The sequence below is a fragment of the Camarhynchus parvulus genome, chromosome 10 (assembly GCF_901933205.1).
Source record: "Camarhynchus parvulus chromosome 10, STF_HiC, whole genome shotgun sequence".
In the NCBI taxonomy this organism is placed as follows: domain Eukaryota; kingdom Metazoa; phylum Chordata; class Aves; order Passeriformes; family Thraupidae; genus Camarhynchus; species Camarhynchus parvulus.
The window spans coordinates 9760428-9779938 of record NC_044580.1 but is presented as its reverse complement, the minus strand read 5'-3'; the positions used below and the strand labels follow the sequence as shown (position 1 = coordinate 9779938).

At 40.6% G+C, this 19511-nt stretch overlaps 1 protein-coding gene across 2 annotated transcripts; it reads right to left on the bottom strand.

Annotated features, from left to right (window-relative positions):
• Positions 1–9035: 9035 nt before the first annotated feature.
• DUT (deoxyuridine triphosphatase) lies at positions 9036–15982 on the bottom strand. Of its 2 annotated transcripts, none has more exons than XM_030955585.1 (7): positions 15876–15982; positions 15147–15309; positions 13589–13680; positions 12465–12509; positions 11009–11083; positions 10013–10083; positions 9036–9584 (listed from the first exon to the last, which is right to left on the bottom strand). In XM_030955585.1, exons 2-7 carry the CDS (start codon positions 15305–15307, stop codon positions 9528–9530), a joined length of 501 nt encoding a protein of 166 aa, XP_030811445.1. In that variant the 5' UTR covers positions 15308–15309; positions 15876–15982; the 3' UTR covers positions 9036–9527. The 2 variants fall into 2 exon arrangements, with proteins under 2 accessions (XP_030811445.1, XP_030811444.1); XM_030955584.1 differs by having other exon boundaries at positions 15701–15912.
• Between the last annotated feature and the right edge of the window lie 3529 nt (positions 15983–19511).

Genomic DNA, 19511 nt, shown 5'->3' with positions numbered 1-19511 from the left:
ACAAGTGGATGTGCTATAGAGAAGAGGCTTCTGGTAGGCACAGACTAGGTGAAGAGCAGAGAAGAAATACTGACACATTTGTTGCTGAGTGAGGATATCTAGATTAGTTTCTGCATCTCCTAATGAACCAAAGTCTCAGGACCAGGTCAAACATGTGAGCTTATAAATCCAAACACTATCTTGGGTAAACAGTACAATAACTGGGTATGCACCAGGGTTTTTCTGCACTGAAGTAAGCAGCATGCTGACAACAATTGCAATTAGAATGCATTGATGCAAGTGTTTCAGAGGATTTTGGTGTTAAAAGCCAGAATAAACCCAACTAGCATGATGGGGTATCTTCCCACTGGCATTCTTTTTGCCTCTCACACCACACTAGAATAATATTCTCAGTGATATTAATTGTATTTCTGAGTTCCAAACCAGATCCTTATTAAGGCTTCCAGGAAAGCAAGAGCACTGTGGATGTCCACAGGGCCTTCAGTATCAAAGCCACAGAAGAAAATTACAGATGGAAAAGATCTGTCAGGTCATCTACTCAACCTACCAGCCAATGCTGGGCTGTTCTTGATGCTATGCTTTTTCCTTTCTTTGCCTGCATCAAGCCAGAGGGGTTTCCACAGCATCCCTAGGGAGAGTATGACATAGCTGACTAGTTATTGCCCTTAGGAATGACTTTGAGCCTTTGGAATAATAGAAGCATTCTATGTTTCATTTTGATGGAGAAAAGGAACTCTGAGAGAAGGTCCCTCAGTCTTATGACTATACTGTATCTCAGATGTAATTCTATATTAATGACTTCTTGTATGCAGATCATGAGGCCAATGCAGTGTCCCACCCCACAGTTCTCTCTTTTGGTAATTATTCCTTAGACAGATTTTTGTCATCTCTCAGTAGTAAATAGTGCAGAGACGCTGATTAATTGCATTTCACTTGGCAAACATTCAAAATTTGCCCTTACTAGTGTTTGAAGTGTCTGTCTGACTCTCACTCCTTTTAATTGTGCCAAAGTTCTTTGGCAATTTGTGAGCTCATGTCCCAGAAACACATAAAACCCCATAATTCCAACATATTTTCCTTAGGTAAATTAAAACCACTCAACACATGTTTACTAAAACCAACTGCATTTATAGATAGAGGAATCTTGACAGCTATTGATTTAATACATGCAAATGTTTTCAATCAAATCCCTTGGGCACCTACTGTTGATCAAGTATAACCTTCTGGCATCTTGATTTCATGCAAAGCAATGCTTCTGGCCAAATGTATGAATGTTCTTTTTGACCTTGAGTATTGGGCATTAATAAACATGAACCCAAATATTTTTTTCAGAGGGAATAAAATACTTCCATAGCTATTAAAACATCCAATCCTCTGACTTTTCTTGAAGACATCTGTGCATGGAAACTGTTTGAGTATGGAGATAGTTTTAAAGCAATGCCAATATCCTCAGCATTCTGATGAGGGCTGTAGCAGTTTCACAGTTCTCAGCTGCTGAAAATTATATTTACCATGCAGGATAACTTTAAAGATATTAGTTATAGAGCTATGGAAGGCCATGATTAATACCATTTGATGATTGTTTGAATTGTGCTTCACACAATGAGCATGGGTTCAGAGGAAGCCTTTGCCTGATGGCTACTTTGGCTGTGGCAAAGGGTAAGTCTTTGTTAGCAGTTGGATGTCATTTTCTTTTGTTTAGCATTTGCACAGTGCTCTATGTAATGTAGGAATATAATAAAGCTTTGCCAGAAACAGCACCAGGCTTTGGGAATATGCACTGACCAGTGAGACCATGGAATGCACTTTTATCAGTAGAAGAGGCAACTTTTAATGGACCTATGATGCGTTTAAGAAAAGAGTTTTCCCTGGACTATTGGCATGTACTTTATAGTGCTAAGCCAGAAGCTTTGCTTCCAGGTGTAATTTGTGATTCTAATGCCTACCTTATAAGCACTTTTCTTTTGTACCAGTTAAATACAGCTCAAATTATTTCTCTATTGTTCATTAGAAGTGAGTAAGTTTCACATTAATTTTTCAACCTCCTATTTAATCACTCCTACCATTGCCTGCTAGCTGATAGCACACCTGGAGAAGAAAGTTTGGTGGTCCAGATGGTAGAGATCAATGAACAGTGGCATGAGAAGAAAAGGATTTATGCAGGGAGATCCTAAGGCACCATAAAATATGACTTTAGCCTTAGCTTTCTCCACATCTACTCTATTCGTGCAGTCACAGTATTTGTAATAAACTCCACTTATATAATGTCTAACCTGGGTTAGTATCAACAACACTGTCTTGATTAACAAACCTATCATGGTTCTGAATTTGATGCAGTGTTTTTGCTGATCTGTGGCTCTAGAGGCACTTGGTGTTCTCCAATGGAGACTGGAGGAGTAACTCATTTTCTGGGCAGATGTTAGCATGTAACAATGCACGATGTTGTGCATCAGCTCCACAGTGGGATAAAGCTGAGTCTTCCAGACACCCATGGCTGTGACTTTGCATGAGTTTCTTTAGCCTGAGTGCCAGCTTAAACTGATCCCATCCCTCTTCTCATCCAGCTGTTTTATTATTTTGGCAGCTACTCAAGATTTCCTGGAATAATTGCAAATGAGTAATAATTTCTCATTTAGCATGCATGCAGCTCTGGAATTGGTGATCATTTGCATGCTGTAATAAATATCCAGCCATGCTTAGGGCTTTAGTTCTGTACATTTGAATAGCAAACTTTGTGAGGAGAGGGACAGAGGTAGAGTCCCATTTGTAATTATTGCTATTAGTTTAGGTTCTTATAGTTTTAAAATCAACTTTATTAGCAGAAAATAATGATGTAAAAATAAATAAGCAGGTTCTGTTGGCAAGCAGGTGGCCAGGAGCAGGCAGAATTGAAAAATTAAAAAGCCTGTTGTAGGATCCAAACTACCTGGAAGTGCCTGAGTGTTTTTCTGCTCAGTCCAGGCTGTCTCATAAATGCTAAGCATCTCAAAGGTCATCCAAATAAAAAGTAAATGCAAACAGAGGCTTCTTTCTCCCACACAGCAGACCTCCAGCCTGCTCAAGATACAATAGTGAAAGCTTGCCTGTTTTGACTATTAGTCAGTCTTACTCGACTGCCATTTGGGAAAGTTATGAACAGCAGTCTGGGGGCTCTTTGCAGGTGACCTAGGGTGGGACACAACATCTGTCAGCCTTCCAGAAATATGAGGCCCTCTTTAAAGCCACTCTTAAAGCCTTACTTGGCTAGAAACTGATAACAAAGTGTACGATAAGAAATTATTTTCGACAAAAAAACCCAGTACCTTGCTGCCTCCCTGGTGCAGCAGTTTGGCTTTACATCTGGTGGCAGTCTTCCAGGCAGTGAGTTCTATCCAGTTTTTCCTGGAGAACTTTTAGTAGCTTAATTGATATGATTAGTACTAAAACGCAACTAACCGGACAAAAACTCCCATCCCAAACAAAATAATCCTCACCAAGATGAGTGGAGCTCTCAGTCACCTCCTCTTCATGTCCAGGGAGAGCAATGAGTTCTCTATTGCTGAATCCATGATTTCCTGTCGTTGTCACAGCTCCTTTTTCAGTTTTCTCACGTTACTAATGACTTAAATGCAAGTTGAGAAGAAAGGTAAAAACAGGACTGAAATATACTTTCTCCCCTAACAAAACACTTCCTTTTCTTTGACTGCTCTAGCCTACATATATTGCTAAGATACAGCATCATATATAGGATGAAGAAAAATACTCTTGCAGAATTTAAATGGCTTGAATTACCTGTAATGTTGATCAGCTTGTCTTGCTGCCAGCAGTAACTTCTACGTGGAATTGTGAGACTGGTGTTTTTGTGTTTGCTGCTGTGAAAACTTAAGAAGTGGGATCCCTTGATGCTCTCCTGCACCCTAAGGAAGGAACCCTGGAATCTGGCAGTGAAGAGAGTGTAAGCTAAGCAGGTAGGAAGGTTGTCATCAGGATTGAGGTGTATTAGCAGACAGCACTGGATAACTATAGTGCTTGCCAGACATGGCACAATCAGTTTAGCTGCAAAGCAAAGATGTTTCCTTCCAAGGAGGACACATAGTTATTTTGTCTTGGACACCTGGAGACAACCTTTCACAGCAGGAATCCATAAACAAAAATACTCATGTTAAAAGAATCTGGCCAAGGATGCTACATTCATGTCTGTTTGTTTTTCCTTTTTCCTTTTACAAAATGAAAGCAATTTAATTCCTTTGCTACAATCAATAGTAGACAAAGGATAACTTTCTTCAGTTCAAGGCTATAAGCAGTATTGATTGATACAAAACTCTTGTTACAAATTATACTATACAAATATTCTCTAAAATGCAGAATGTTAATATAAAATTTTTGTGACAATGAAAAAAACCCCATCAAATTCTAAGGGGAAACAAGTAGGCATACACAGCTCAGATGTGTTTGTTTAAATATACTTTACAAGTTAAAATACAGTAGTTACTTTCTGGATGAGAGCTCTCAAATTATAAAATTAATCTGTCAGGTTTTCAGACTTGGCAGGGTAAAAGGCTTTCTTGCTGTGTTCTGAGTAGGGGAAAAGCATCACTTCAGTGGTAAAGAGCTATATAACCACACAGTTAATGGAGGGAAAGTTTAGGAAAATAATTACGTAAATTCATCTTCAGACCCGATCCTGCAACTTCTCACCATGCAATGACATTCTCTGCCCAGCAGCAGACCCGAATTTGCACTTTGCAGAATCACATCCTTACTGAGGTAGGGACTGCCAAATAGCTGTTAGTGAGGGAAGTGCCATGTGTGCCAACTCCAGAAACCAGTAAGCAGTACAGTCTGCCCTATATTTTCAGGCTTTCAGTAACTTACATAACTAGGTGCAAAATACTTATTTTTATTTCTGGTTCTTTTCTTTGGAAGTGCAGTCATGTGCAATCACGTGGAATAAGTGTGCTGATAATTTTCCTTCAGAAATTGTAATGGTTAGCCATGTGGACACTTTTCTTTTTAGGCAAAAACCATGAGGTACTGAAGCAAGCATTCACTTTTCTTGCACTTGAGGTCACAAATTTATGCAAGTCAAAAATGTCGTGCCTGCCAAAAACATCATGCTACACTCCACCAAATAAAAGGACACTGTTATTCTTACAAGGAAAGGTTTGACAGGACAGGAAATAGGCAGGGTCATAGAAGTTTACTTAATACCAAAACTTACTTAACCATCTTTAAGCCAAAATACAATGATAGTTATTTAACCAAAAAAAAAAAAAAAAAAAAAAAAAAAAAGAAAAATTAGAAGGTCTGAAGGTTTAGAGGAAGACAAAATACAAGAGCTCCAAACTGTATTATTACAGGAGCAGCAAGCAATACAGAAACTAGGGAACCTTAATTTACATAATTCAGGTTACTATATATCACCCACCCTTACTGAGTTAACATGTATTAAGTAAGTTTTAATTTATATCCTGAACTTGCAGCCAGAGGCATTTGATTTGGAAAATCCAATGCAGAGTTGACCAGGCTATACATTACTTTCATTACAATGCAATTCTTAAGTAGTCTGCATTCCACTTAAAAGGAATGGAGGAAGAGAGAGTAAGAGCACAGTGAATACGAAAGATAGGAAAAATGTTGCTGTTCATTACAATTTTCCATTTTTGTTGAAACACAGCAGGAGAGAAAAGCCACAGGCTTTTCTTCTGCTCTTGCATGCCAGGAGGGATTATGCAAACACTGCAACCACCCAAATCTTATTTAAATTATTGTCATTGTTCCCCCTTTAATGGTCATACTTTTGCCTGCTTTCACTCAAATATTGCTGCATCTTTCTTTCCACCAATATAGTCCCAGTGGGAGTCATCAACTCTTAATTATAGATGAACAGATCTTTGAAAAATACCTCTGAAAAAGAAGTGGAAAAGAAAGCAAACTTTAAGTGCCATCTAGTGGCTGATCTAGAAAACATTAAATAGATAAAATTCCTACCATGCCACAGAGCAATATAACAGCTGAGCTGAGGAGGCTGTGCCTAAATTCTCAACTACTAAACACCAGGTTAACACTCTGGGGGAAAGAAAGGACTAAAAATCAATGGTAGCAGTGGTATTACTGCCATAATTTTTGTTTTAAGATTTTTGTCCAGAAGTGGAGAGTTCAAGTGGTAGGAATTGTATAGGAATCTCACGTTCCTTCAAAACCCTCATCAGCTTATGATCCTCTGCCTTTCTAAGGACAGAGAGGTTATTGTAAATATTGCAGCTGAAGTAAAAAAATAGAACCCTCTCAGGTCTCATAACAGATCTCAAACCATGGACATGAATGTGGGGCTAAGCATCTCAACTTTCTTCCAAATTCACCTGGGGTGAAAAGCCAGATTTTCTCTATCCCTGCAACAAGTCAAATCCATTTCTAAAAAAAAAGCTAGTAGATTGTTAGTCAGTAATGTCCTTCTCCTTTCCTTGCAGGAAAATGTTCTTTTCTGCTGTGGATAAGAATTCCCAACAAATTACTTTTAATTTATAAAGGCTTCATGTTTCATTTGCACAGAGGATGTTCCACAGGATTGTTCTTCAAGCTTTAGGTAACTCCTCTCGCAGATGTGAGTAGTTGAATTAAACAGTAGCTTTGCCTGGATCTGGCCAGTGATAGTGGAGAACAGCCCAATGTAATTTTTACTTAAAGTGATTTTAATTTTGTTACTTTGGAAATAGCTTTACATCTCTTCAGTTTGGTACCTGCAGGGAGCCCTGGGGATCACACCCCACTGCAGGCTCTGGGAATGTGAATCTGTCTACACAGCAGTGAGCCCTGTGCACACTGCTGGGTAACTTCTGAAGTTACTTGCCTGAGCTGAAGCATGTGCACTCAATGACACACTTAGGCAGTTTGTCACTGAATTATAAAACTAATTTACAACTAGGTAATGGAGGTAGGATAGGTCTCAGATAAAGAGATTGTTTCCCAGTCCCCTCTCTCTTACCAGATACCAAAATAATATATTGTTGTAATGTAGATATTATAGGAAAAAGGGAACATGAAAATAATTGTGTGGGCATTGTTTTTCCATATTAACAAAATTGTGGGACTATAAATAAAAGAGATGTAGATAGCTTGGTTTGAACCATAGAGTAGCAAATGCTGTTTTAAGAAGCTTCTACTCAGTCCCAGTACAAAGTTTCTACAAGTTTCAAATGCAGGCCTTGATCTGCAGGAGCAGTATCAACTTTAGAACTTGCAGTACATTGGTAAGTCTTGTTGTCTGGGTAGAAATATGTCTTTCAAAAATTTGCTATTTCTATTGAAGAAAATAGCAAACCCCAACACCCTAACAGGAATTACCAGAATTACTGACCTATGTGCAATGGCTTGGTGTGCACGGAGGAGCTCAGTGTAGAGGTAAGCTTGAAAGCATTTCTCATTTCAGATAAACGTTCTCAAAGTCCTTACTGGGAAGGGCCTTGCAGCAATCTGAAACTCATGACACACTTCTCTAGAGAAGTACTGAGAAACAATGGAAAGGAACTCCACCATACTGATTTTCAAAACAAGTGAGGCTTTCCTGGTAATGACACATAACGGTTTTAATGTTGTCAAGTTACTGCAGGCATGCATATGTAAGTTTTTTTTTTTCTCATGTGTCTCAGCTCCTGAGATTGTGCTTTTTTTAGCAAATACTTATCTCAGAATCTGTATTAGCATTATTTTCAAAAATGAAAATCAGATCATTTTCCATCAGGTACAGCAAATAATGAGTATCACCTGAACTCCAACTTCTTCCTTGCAGGTTGCTGGTCCAAGTGAGGCCTCTTGTAGCATCTTTTTTAAAAAAGGACTTGCATCAGTGGAATCCCTGCTGGGTGTTTGCTTTGGGAGGTGGAAACTAAAAACTGCAGCAAAACTTTGACTTACAGTCCAGAAGAGGAAACAGCTTTTCACAAAAGGATAATAGATTTTAAGACCTTTAAATAGCCTTTAAGTTCTTTTTTGGCAGGGTATAGAACTGAATAAAATTAGTGTCAAGCTCAGCTTTCCCAGATCATTTAGACTGCATTGGTATGATGAGCTCTTGCTTACAGTGGCTTTTTGCAGAGTGTGACTGCTCCTGATGGTCTGTCTGGGTGTACAGACCCAAGCACAGGGCTGTGATGAGGGGCAAGGACCAACAGCAAAACAACTGATCAGGATATCATATCACTTAGAGGAAAAGGCTTCTAACCCTAGACAAAGATGAATCCACTTCTTGTTTCAGCACTGCCAAGCCAGTGTAATGCCTATCCCATGGCTGAAGGGATCTGAATGCTGTCACACGGCTCTTTATTTTCCAGCTCCTTGTAGGGGCAGGCAGGATAAATTGTATAAAATGTGTAGTATTTTAGGCCCACTTCACTAAAAATAGTCCTAGACAAGAACATGAAACTAATACCAACAGAATTATCCTGAGCTGAAACTACCCAGCAGAACAGCAGTGTGAACATCAGTCTACAAAGGGCACACCTTTCCATTGTTAAAACTTAAGGCACAGTATTTCCTACCTGTGATCTTCCAGATAAGAAAATCTTAAAGTACAGACAGCTGCAGGAAAGAAGTGTTTGAGAGCTTCAGAGCCTTTTCTAATGCTTTTATGTAAAGTGGAAAAATAGTCACTTTTCTTTCCTTTTTTGTTTCTTCTCTTCTCTTAATGTTCTTTCACCTAGAAGTCAGAGAGTCATTTCATAAATTCCACACACTTACTGGATCAGGTTTAGGACAGATTCAAAAAACATTCTCTGTTAACTGGACAATAGTGAACTTAAAAATCCAAACTGTGCACTGCTTCAATTCAGAATTTTTCTTCCATACAGAAACATATTGATAAATTTGTAACAAATATTCTGGAAGTATAATTCATAGTTCTTATTTACTACATAGAAGTTATTTCCAGATGAGTTATTTAACTCAAACTGTATTGCTTTTAATATAAGAGAGCTGAAAAATTGGCCACTTGAAGATCAGCTAAGGATCAAAGTCGGAACTTTAGCTTTGAACAGAAACACAAGTATTTGGACAGGTTGTAGAGGATGCAATATTGAATATCTTTGTTTATTCTGATTTTGGTGTCAGAGTGGGAAGTCCTACTGATACTGTCACTGATGCTGTAGGAAACAGGGTCTCAGTATGAAATCCTGAGCCATGGGGAAGATAGCTTTCAGAAGTCTAACAAAAACTGGCAAGGGAACAATTGGCTGTTGTAGTTTAGGTGAGTGAAATAACATCTATAATTAAGACTTTTTCATTTATTACAGTATAATTGCCACATAAACAATATATTGTTATTGCTGAGGACCAAACTTCTTGACAGAGAAAATAATACATTAACTAATAAGTCAAGCCAGTCATGCACATTTCCTCATTATGCAGACAAATTTCCTGGAGGATAGATACAGAGAAGTCTCAATAAAACTTGAAATATTCTTATGTACTCCAGAAATCCTACTTCTAATTCAGATGAAAATTTAGAAATAGTATAACAAAAAACAAAAATAGAAAGCGTATTCAAGTCATTTTCAGTTCTTTCCAGTAGAGCCAAAGCCACCTTCACCACGTTCTGTATCATCCAGAGTCTGAAAGACATCAATTATAAGCCGGTTTAGTGCCTTAACTTTTTTTTGTTTCTATACAAAAGATACTGTCTATCATTTACTTGTAACAAGAGCTATAATTAAGAAACAAAAAAATGTATGCAAGACACCTTAGAATATCTTTTGTACAAGCTTAAACAAATGCTTGTGAGACAATCATTTCTAGTATATACTGAACTGTTCCTCAAAAACTCTGAAAACTTACCAAAAAAGAAGAAAAAAAATAATAGTCTATACAAGTATGTACAAGGAATCAAGACTTTCATTCAAGTCGTACTGCTGCTAAGCAGTTTTACCACTGAAAGTCATTTTAGCCAAGTATTTATCTATATAATAAATTTCCTCATATACAAGTATCTTAAAACTAACAATCATTGAAAAAGCAGAAATATTTTCTTTTGTCAACTTACTTCAACTTCTTCTAGCTCAGGATAATAAATGCGTTCACAGATGAGCTGGGCAATTCTATCCCCTTTTTTAACTGCAGAGAAGTTAAAAGATTGTTAATTCCTTCAAAAAAGTGAACTATGAATATAGACAATCTCCTCTCAAGAATATCAGAATATACTAAAAATGAAAACACTTGAAACTTATCTAAAGAGAGGTTAACAGACCCAGAAAAATACAGGTTAAGATAAACTTTTGCTTGGTCCTTCTGTGATGAATGTCAGCAGCTGTACCAGCCCAAGGCTTTTCCATTCATTCCTGATGCCATACTCTTGGCATTTTAAGTTCATTATGTACAAGTACTGCAGAGATGGAGAGACAGCTGGATGGATAATGTAGTTCTTTTTACGAACTAAACCCAGGAATTTGGGGAGAAAAAGGCAAACTGATAAAAGGAAAACCGAGTTTCTCACTAATAACCAATCTGGCTCACAGAACTTCCACAAGCAGCTTGTGATGTGAAGATGCAGAAGAGGCTACAAAAGCACTTCTTGCAATTGGGCACTGAAACTTAAAACTGACTTTTTGCAGAAAGACAGTGTAATAAAGGGAAAATCCTGTCTTTGTTGCTTATGTTTCCCAGGATTCTGGAGGAGGTTTTTCTCAAATACTGCTCAGCTAATTTTGTTTTTCAGAGAAAGGTAATAACTTGATACAATGTTGAATTTCAGTATAGCTTGTGGATCTAAAGCATAGCTGAACTGGGATGTTTTGGTTTGCTTTTGTGGTGGTGTGCTGGTTTTGTGGGCAGGTTTTTTGCATGCTGCTTAATTTGCTATGAGTAGAACCTTTACATGTTCCCTTGACAGGACATTATTAAGTATCTATGTTTTCGTTAACTGAGAGAAGAAAAATGTCCCCAGCTAGTTCTACCTCTGCATAAACTTTTAAAGAAAAAAATCAGTTTCTCATTCCCAGTCAGACGGCTGAAAATAGGCTCTGCCAGGCTTAACACTTACCTTCAAACGTCTCCTTGCCAAAGTTGAACAGTACCACACCAACATTTCCCCTGTAATCCTCATCAATAACACCAGCTGTCAGGAGAAATTTTGAGAGGTACCCAGTTAGTAAATGTCAGTGTATGAGACAACTAGATTAGATTAAGGTTTAGATTAATAAATTATTACAGTATCTCATGATGACATCCTGTATACTTCTGATGCACAACTAACAATATATATGCAAATACTGAGATCTAAAAATGCTAATCAGTCTTGAAAAAGGAACTGGAAAACACCACCATATGTCAAGAAGTGCTTTACCACTGTACTACTAATTTTAGTAGTAATACCCTATCTGAAATTAAGACAGCTGGACTAAATTCAGGCTCCATTTGTTCTGCTAACTTCAGCTCATTCAGTGTCAAGCAGAAATCTGTTCTTAACTCTAACATTTCATTTGAGAGCTATGGATTTGCACAGATCCAAATCCCGTACCCCTGGCAAGGTAACAGAATCAGAGCTGTAAGGAAGTGACTGTCATACAGCTGTATTCTAGTACCAAGACTATAAAACTAGCTTACTCTTGTATTTTGTATGGCTGTATTAACTACGTAGTTCAGAGAACTAGCTACCAGTGCACATTAAAATAATGATATTCTGCTTCTTTAGAGTTTTTCTCTCAGATAGAGGAAATGCATTTCCAGTAGAAAATATGAGTTTGGGCCTCCCTGTGGTCCTAAGTATGTATTTGGAAGTCTACTTGCAGAAATAATTTAAATACTGAAATTAAATGCCAGTCCAATACATTCCCCAGCTTATACAAAGTACTACCATTACCGATTACTAACACCAGAGGAAACTGTAGCATGAGTGTACTTTGAAGTTTTAATGTTGAACCACAAAATGCACATTTAAGAAGAAAAACTTACTTTGTAAAGTAGTTCCTTCAGCTTTTGAAAAAACTGTAGTGCATATAGTTCCCATGCAATCTCTGCACTAGTTCCAGTGTGGAAAAGGTATTCACACAGCTCTCTTATATAATGTTTTGGGTTAATCCAATGGCATTTCTGAACAGCTTCCTAATTAAGGTGCTAGTAACACTGGGAGTATCCTTGAGTTTTGAAAATTCAGAAAAACATGCAATTCTCAAGTTAATTTGCTGGTTAGGAAAATAGAGAAACCAGCATGTAAGAAGTCATCTTTAATGCATAAGCCAAAAAGTAATTTCTATGGCAGGCACTGCCTACAGAAGTATGATATAATTAATTTTTTTCTAAAAAAATCAGTAATTTTTTTATAATTAAGAAAGTGTTAACATAATTATGATGACCTGTCTCTCTCAGGTGTTACCCAGGTATCTCCTTTTGCCAGATTCCTCAGGAAGCCATCATTTATTTGCACACTACAGTGTGAAACTAAGGCACTTCTGTGATCAGTATTTATCAAGTCTTAATAAAAAGAACAAAAAGCTTACCTCCAACATCTATGAAGTGCTTTGCAGCTAAACCAGAACGTGGTGCTAGAAAAGAATTTAAGTATTACAATTTATTTCTTTAAAAAGACAGTATTTATAGGTTATATAGTGTGTTTGCACAGAGTCTTGGGAATGACAATTGTTTCCAGCCTTTTTAAAATAAACATATTACAGGAATTACTGTTAAGAGTTTACATACATATTAAACAGAATAACAGCTGCAACAGGCAACAATAACATTGCAATTTTTAAGTAATGGAAACGTATCTTTATTTGACCTGCAAATGCAGAGTAGGTTTCTCCAAGGAAGGCAACTGGAGCAGACAGACTGTCTAATCTTGGTTTATTTTTGGTGACTACCACTGGTTCAGCATCATCTCAGAAGAATATTAGGTCAATCCATTTAAGTTATGAAGGAAAACAATTCCTGACAAGGAATTTCCTAAGCAGTGTTATACACAGAAAAATTATGTGTGGGGATTTGGGTTTTTACTTACTTTAGCCTACTGGGATGTGGAACTAAAAATGATATGATCTCTAAATTTTCTTTGGGCTAAGAGAAATGCATGTGTTCTTTTACATAAAAGGACATGGCAAACTCTGATCATGTTCTTCCACTGGAGTGGCTATTGCTTTTTTACTTTAAGAATTTCTACATAATTCAGATGAAGATTGAACAAAATAAACAGAATATCTTGTACAGGTCCCCTCAACTATTCTATCACAATATGTCATCAAATTCTACTACACTGGTACTCTGAGGTTGATTTTTAAACAACCAGAGATGCATTTTCTGTATGTCCATTACCTATTAATCTTTGTGATTTGAATTCTGAAACTGCATACAAATAATGAACTACTGTGGGGCCTATAAAGTTAAGTTGTATGTAGGGTACAAGCATTTTTGCTGATCATCCTTTGGCCACCTGACACATACCAAACCTCAAATGTATCTGACAACAGGTAACAGGAAAATATTACAAGATTAAGTAAATCACACAGCCACGTGGCACCCCTTTTTTATGCTTACTAATTCTGAAAGCTTTAGGCACAATCTAAATGTGAAGATGCTGTCAAACCTGTTCTAGGAATGACTCTGCAGCCTTTGACAGCTGTGTACTCACCTACTCGGCCATAGCACCCAGAAGGAAGTGCTATTTGAATGTCTGTTTTCACCACAGCCTTTTCCATGGGTGGTATCACGCAGTCATAGGCACTACGTTAAAGGAAGAAACACTGGTTTATATAGAATATTTTTTAAAGTTTCTTAATTGTAACTTAAGGTACAAAATTACCCAGAATTATCTGCCAGAGAATTTATACCATGAAATTTAAACAATAAATATTTACAGATTAGTGAAATTGAATGCAGATCCTAAACCACAAGATGCTGCAATTCTGATGGTGCTAGTTTAAGATTCCAGGAGTGTCATTTGAACAGCATACTCCTGCAACTGCCAGTTTTTTAATTAGTAAGATATTAAAAAAAATACAAGTTTAAAATAACCATTAGGTGAACATGGTTGTAAATTTTTTGTGCAATAGCAGAAACTTTATGAATAATACAGTCTGATTACGCTTTGTACAGCAGATGAACTAGATTTAATCAAAATTAATAATTTATTAAGTTAACTTTTAGGCAACAATGTTTTCTTTCTGAGCAGTCTGACAGTTCATGATTCACATGATTCTCCTGGAAACTCTGAACTACAGAGATTTTAAGAACTGGCTGAAGCTACTCAACTGGAGCCCTAATGAAAAGCAGTGGTGACAATACTTGTCATGTCTTGACCTTGACAAAGAGCTGGTTTTTAAATGCTAGGAAGCACTGAAAGGTTTTCTATAAAACAGACTTTTTCCAGGTGCAACTTTTTCTACAGTGCAACATTGGAACAGGAACAAAAACAAACCTGGTGAGATGAAAAGGATAAAAAGAAAAAAGGGTAAGGTGTAGTGCAGTAAATCTTCAGGAAAGAAGTCAGAGAGGTGAAGGAAGAAAAAGGCTGGTTATTCTACGTAATACTAAAAAAGGTAAGTTAGAAGTGGCAGCAGCAAAGTTCACTTGTTCAAAACTAGTGAGTTGATTGCAGAAGCACTATGCAAACAACCACAAGTCTAGCTACAGGTATTCCTGAACAAACAAAAACTTAGGTTTTGGTTTGAATTAATAATGGCCCTTATTCAATGGCTTTCACTAAGTCTGTACATGAACCCACGTGGTTTCCAGCCAGGAGCATTATCAAACTGCCACAAGGCCCTCTAGCAGGCAGCAGCCCCGGAGCCAAGAGGAAAGCAGAAAAGCACAAGTGCTGGCAAGGAGGGCCCACGTGCACTACCATATTTTCCTTTCAAGAGGAACTCAACCTGGCCAATGTGAGCACCAACAGCAATTCTGGATGCTCTGTCAAGCCTGACTTTCAGCCAACGACTGCATCTGTGCCTGAAATCTATGCTGTAACATGGCTGGACCACAGATAACCGAAAATGGTGAGGGATGAGGGGAGCAAGGGAGATATGATTAGATCAGCACTGGCCTCCTCTCCTGCACGGCCAGCGAGACTGTCCGGGGACAGCTCGGCAAGAGGCCACGAGAACCCTCCCAGCCACCGAAGCCCCGTGCGCAGGGCTCGCCGAGCGGGGCGGAGCTCCCGCCGCGGGTGCCGTACCCTCGCCCTCCCTCACCTGTACAGATCGTAGCCCGCAGCCCGCGCAGAGCCCCTGGACGGGGCGAAGGCGTTCTCGGACAGCTTGGTGAAGCGCAGCCGTGCGGAGGCTTCTCCAGGCCCCGAGCCCTTCTGTCTCTTGCTGGGGGACGGCAGCGGCACGGCTTCGGAGGCGGGCATGGCTGAGGGAGCGGCAGAGACGCTGTGAGGGACGGCCACCCGCACGCCAAAAGCCCGCCAAAACTCGGCGCGGCCCATGGGGGCGGGAGCAGAGGGGGGAACCGGCCCGTCCGCGGCCTCTCCGCGCGCGGCGCAACCCCATTCCCCCCTCGGTGAGAATGGCCTCGCCCAGCTCCTCCCGGGCACCCCGCGCCCGCACCGAGGGTCCCGCCCCGTGTGTCAGGCGGGGTCACCCATCGCCCCAAGCCGCGGCCACCGCCTCACGGCCGGCCGGCCCCCGAGGGGCGGCGAGCGGGCCCGCGGTGCGGCTGGGGAGCGTGTATCTCCCAAAGCCCCCGAGGGCTGCGGGCTGGGCAGTGTATGCTGCCCCGCAACTCCCCCACCCCTCCTTACAGCGCCCGCAGGGGTGCCGGAGCCACCGGAGGCACCGGGCCAACATAGCGCCGCCGCCGCCGTGTGGGAAGCGCGCCATGGACCACTCGCCAGGCGTTCCCCGCCGCGGTCCGCGCGGCTCATGGGGGGCGGGCGGAGGTGCCGGCGCCCCGTTCTCCCCGTGCCCGGGCTCTACCTGCCGGCGCAGCCCCTCGGGCAGCAGCCCGGCCCGCGGCGCCCCTCGGAACGCGGCGGCGGCGCTGCCGCAGGCTGACGGGCGGACCCCGCGGGCCGCGCGGCGTTGCCGGGGGACGCGATTGCGGCTGCACGGGCGGGCGGGGCCGAGACCGGGGCAGGGGCAGGCGCCGGCGGTGGCGGCGCCCTCAGAGGAGCCCTGGGCCCGTCCCCGTTCCCACCCCGCACAGCCGGGGGGGCTGAGCACAGCGGGCTGCTCCGCGGCCGGCAAATAGCCGCTGTCCTTCACAGTCACGGGGTGCTTGGGGCTGAGAGGGACCTCTGGAGAGCATCCAGTACAATCCTGCTGTTAAAGCATATCTTAAAACACGTTGCACAAAGTAGAGGCAGAAAGAGACTCCAACAGAAATGGTCAGGCCACGACAGAAGCGTTTGCCTTAGGAGAGGAGAACAGTTCTTGATGGTGAGGTGGATGGGAAAACCTGTCAATGCTAGGCCTGCCCTGTTCTTCTGTCTTGGAGCAGAAGACTTACTTCATTGTCTTCAATACAGAGCAGAAGACTTACTTCATTGTCTTCAATACAATCTGCCATCTTGCCATTCAATTTATGATGTAGTTTTTCCCCTGTTTTTCCTATATCTTTGTCTTTCTATCTACATATAGATATATTCTACAGGACACATGTATATCCTTAGGAATAGGGAATTTCCTGAATTCCCCCATGGCTCTCTGCTATGGGCTGAAAAGACTATCCGTTGGATTCATAGTTTCAGAATTGTCCCTGGTGAGGCTAATGGAGGTATTTGGCTCTGCATAATAGCTACAGACTTTTGGATTCTTTTTGCTGGTCTACATTTTGTCAGCTAGTCTCTGTAATTTTTGTTTTAAACTCTTAAGTGTATGTGATGGTCTCCTTGCTATGTTATGTTTTCTAAATGCAGCCAGATGGCAGTGAAACCTTTACTACTCATTGCAGTTCAGTTGTGAAAGGTATTTTTAAGAATGTCCCAATTTGGGCTTTCTTTGATTCCTGTTCAGTATTTTCAGTCTAAATAGTATGCACTGTTTGGAGGAGAATATATATATAACACAGACCCATGTGAAAAAGCTACTTAAAATATTTTATGGCTTCTGATGTAAACTATCCAAAAATTGAAGGTTATAGGATTAGTATCAGATTAGTATTTAATTGTAAATGTTTATTTATACAAGCAGGACTTTATGGAGTTTATGACTGCATTATAGTGTAGAAAAGGACCAATTTTATGAGTGGCCAGACTTGGGGAAGCAGGCTGGTTTCTAAACTCTGCTTGAGGTAACCTGGAAGGCCATGAATAATAGAGAGGAGGCCTCATCCAAAGATATTATTAAGGAGAAAGGACTCAGCTGAGTGACACTTGTTTTTTTCAGATCTTTACAGGGGGAACTCCCCCCCCCAGCCTTATGCTGGAAGTCTAAAACCAAGTTTACCTTGGTTCTGGGAAGGTGTTCCTTGCTCTGTAGAGTCAGTAAACGTTCCTGCATTCCTGATGGCTGATTAGTGCTGCTCTCCATCGGGCATTTCCTCCTTTGAAAAACAATCCTGAGATAAACTGAAATCGTCTGCCTTTTTGCCTGGACTGAGAGCAGGAGTGGAGGCTGCTTGTTGTACGCAGAAAGAAACAGAGCCTCTTTTGGGGTAATAGCCACAAAATTCTCCCCATTGAAGTTTTGGTGTTAAAATGAAGATTTTTATTAGAAGAAAACCCTGGCTTTAAAACAGTGACTTCCCACCCTATTCTTACTTAGCACAGCTGTCTCTTTCCCAGTGATGAAGGTTTGTAATTTAAAAAGGCTGTTATGATGTTTGTAATGAAACTATTTTTGATTGCATGTTTGCAGCACAGCATGGGGGTTGTGGAATTTTGCCATTGCTTTCTACTCTGTTCCAGACAACCTTAGAGTGTTTGATTTTGTTTGAAACTTAATTTCCTCTGATGAAATTCCAGCCAATGGCATGAGTGTGGGTTATTGCACTTGTTTGTGGAGAATGTGAGCTGCAACTCACTGTATTTGTTTGTTGCCATTTTTCCTTGCAGAGTCAAGGCCAGTGTGAGGTGTTCCCTCAGCAGTGCTGGCCTACACAGCTGCCAGGGGGCTGTGCCCTGGGCACCAGCATGAAGAGATGTTTGAACAGTGGCCTGACCTCTGCTGAAGCACAACACTTGCAAACCTTGACTTTCCTCATCTGTAACTTAGGTGATGAGTCACTCATTTAGCAAAGAGCTGCAGCACTGAAGGTTTTTGTTCTGCTGCCAAGAGTTGGAGTGGTAACAAGGGAGACAGAGCAGGATCTTGGAGTGATCCACACTCACTTCCTTGAAGTCCAATGACACCAAACCACCAGAGGAAGAAGTTTGAGGGAGACCCCTGAAATTCAAGCTGAAAATACTGAGGGTTCCTCACAGCTGTCCCCACAGCTTTGCTGGCAGGTCAGGGACCTCTGCCTGAGGGGAGGTGACAAACATCTAAAGGGAGTTAGATGAGTCAGTAGTAGCTAAGACTGCTTGTAGCTGTTTGCCCCGTATGTACAACTGCAGTGCAGATTCCTGTTACCTGCTGCTGTCTCTGGCTTGTAAACTACTGATCAGGTGCTGAAACTGCTTTTGCTGAAAAGATCTTGATATCCCACATGGAATTAGAGAAAGAGAGAAAAAATGAGAAGTGTCTAGGTTTTGTGAGGATTAGTATTGCTCAGTCAGGAAAGCTTTTGGTAGGACTTTTCAAAGATGTAATGAAAATTGCTGAGGTTTAAGACTGATGAAATTTCCTATGCTGGTGGCTGGAGCTTTGTAGTTTGTGATGATGAAGATTGAGTGGAAACTCCTTCGAGTGTGAAGTAGGATAACAACATGCCTTTTGCAGTGTAGTTACAGTTGTTAATCCTCACAATTCACTGCCTTTTTGGCTAGGTAGCTTTTCTACTTGCACTGTTGGATAGCAGATTTAAAAATAAAATAAAGAAACAATCCCTTCAAAAAGAATCTCTGTTGTGATCTAGTGAAAAAACATTGGAAGAATACTGTTCTGGACAGCATAATCTGGATTGTGCTTTAGGGGTATGTGATCAAGATGGGCAGCTTGCCAGTGGTTGTAAAAAGATTTAAGGAAAGTGCAGGCTCTGAACTATGATGAAATGCCTTCTGTGATACCTGTTGGAGCTCCACTAACATTAGGAGGGAAAGGTAAGATTCACTGATGAGAGGAACAATAGTGGATCATTTTAACAGGCCCTTAGGCACAAGCTTAGCTGTGCAGGATGCCTAGGCTTTTGAACAAAATTCAGAATATTCTTTGTCCTTGCTTCATAGCAATGGTATTTTCAGACTTAAATGTCCCTGGTCACTTTACCATGCTTGCTTTTGTCATGACTGACCAAATCTGGCCTAAATTATATAAACTTGTGGAATTGGTAGTGTGATATAAGCTAAAAATGTGCTAGACAGCACTAGAGCTGTATTTTTTCCTAGAGATGTCAAACATGTAATTAGTTTAGTTACTAACTTGGTGATTAAAATTCAGCAGTTGTTTTATGGATAAATTACATAAAGAACTGTGTAGGCACACAGTTTGTGGTGACTGGGAGTGGGGCTGGCC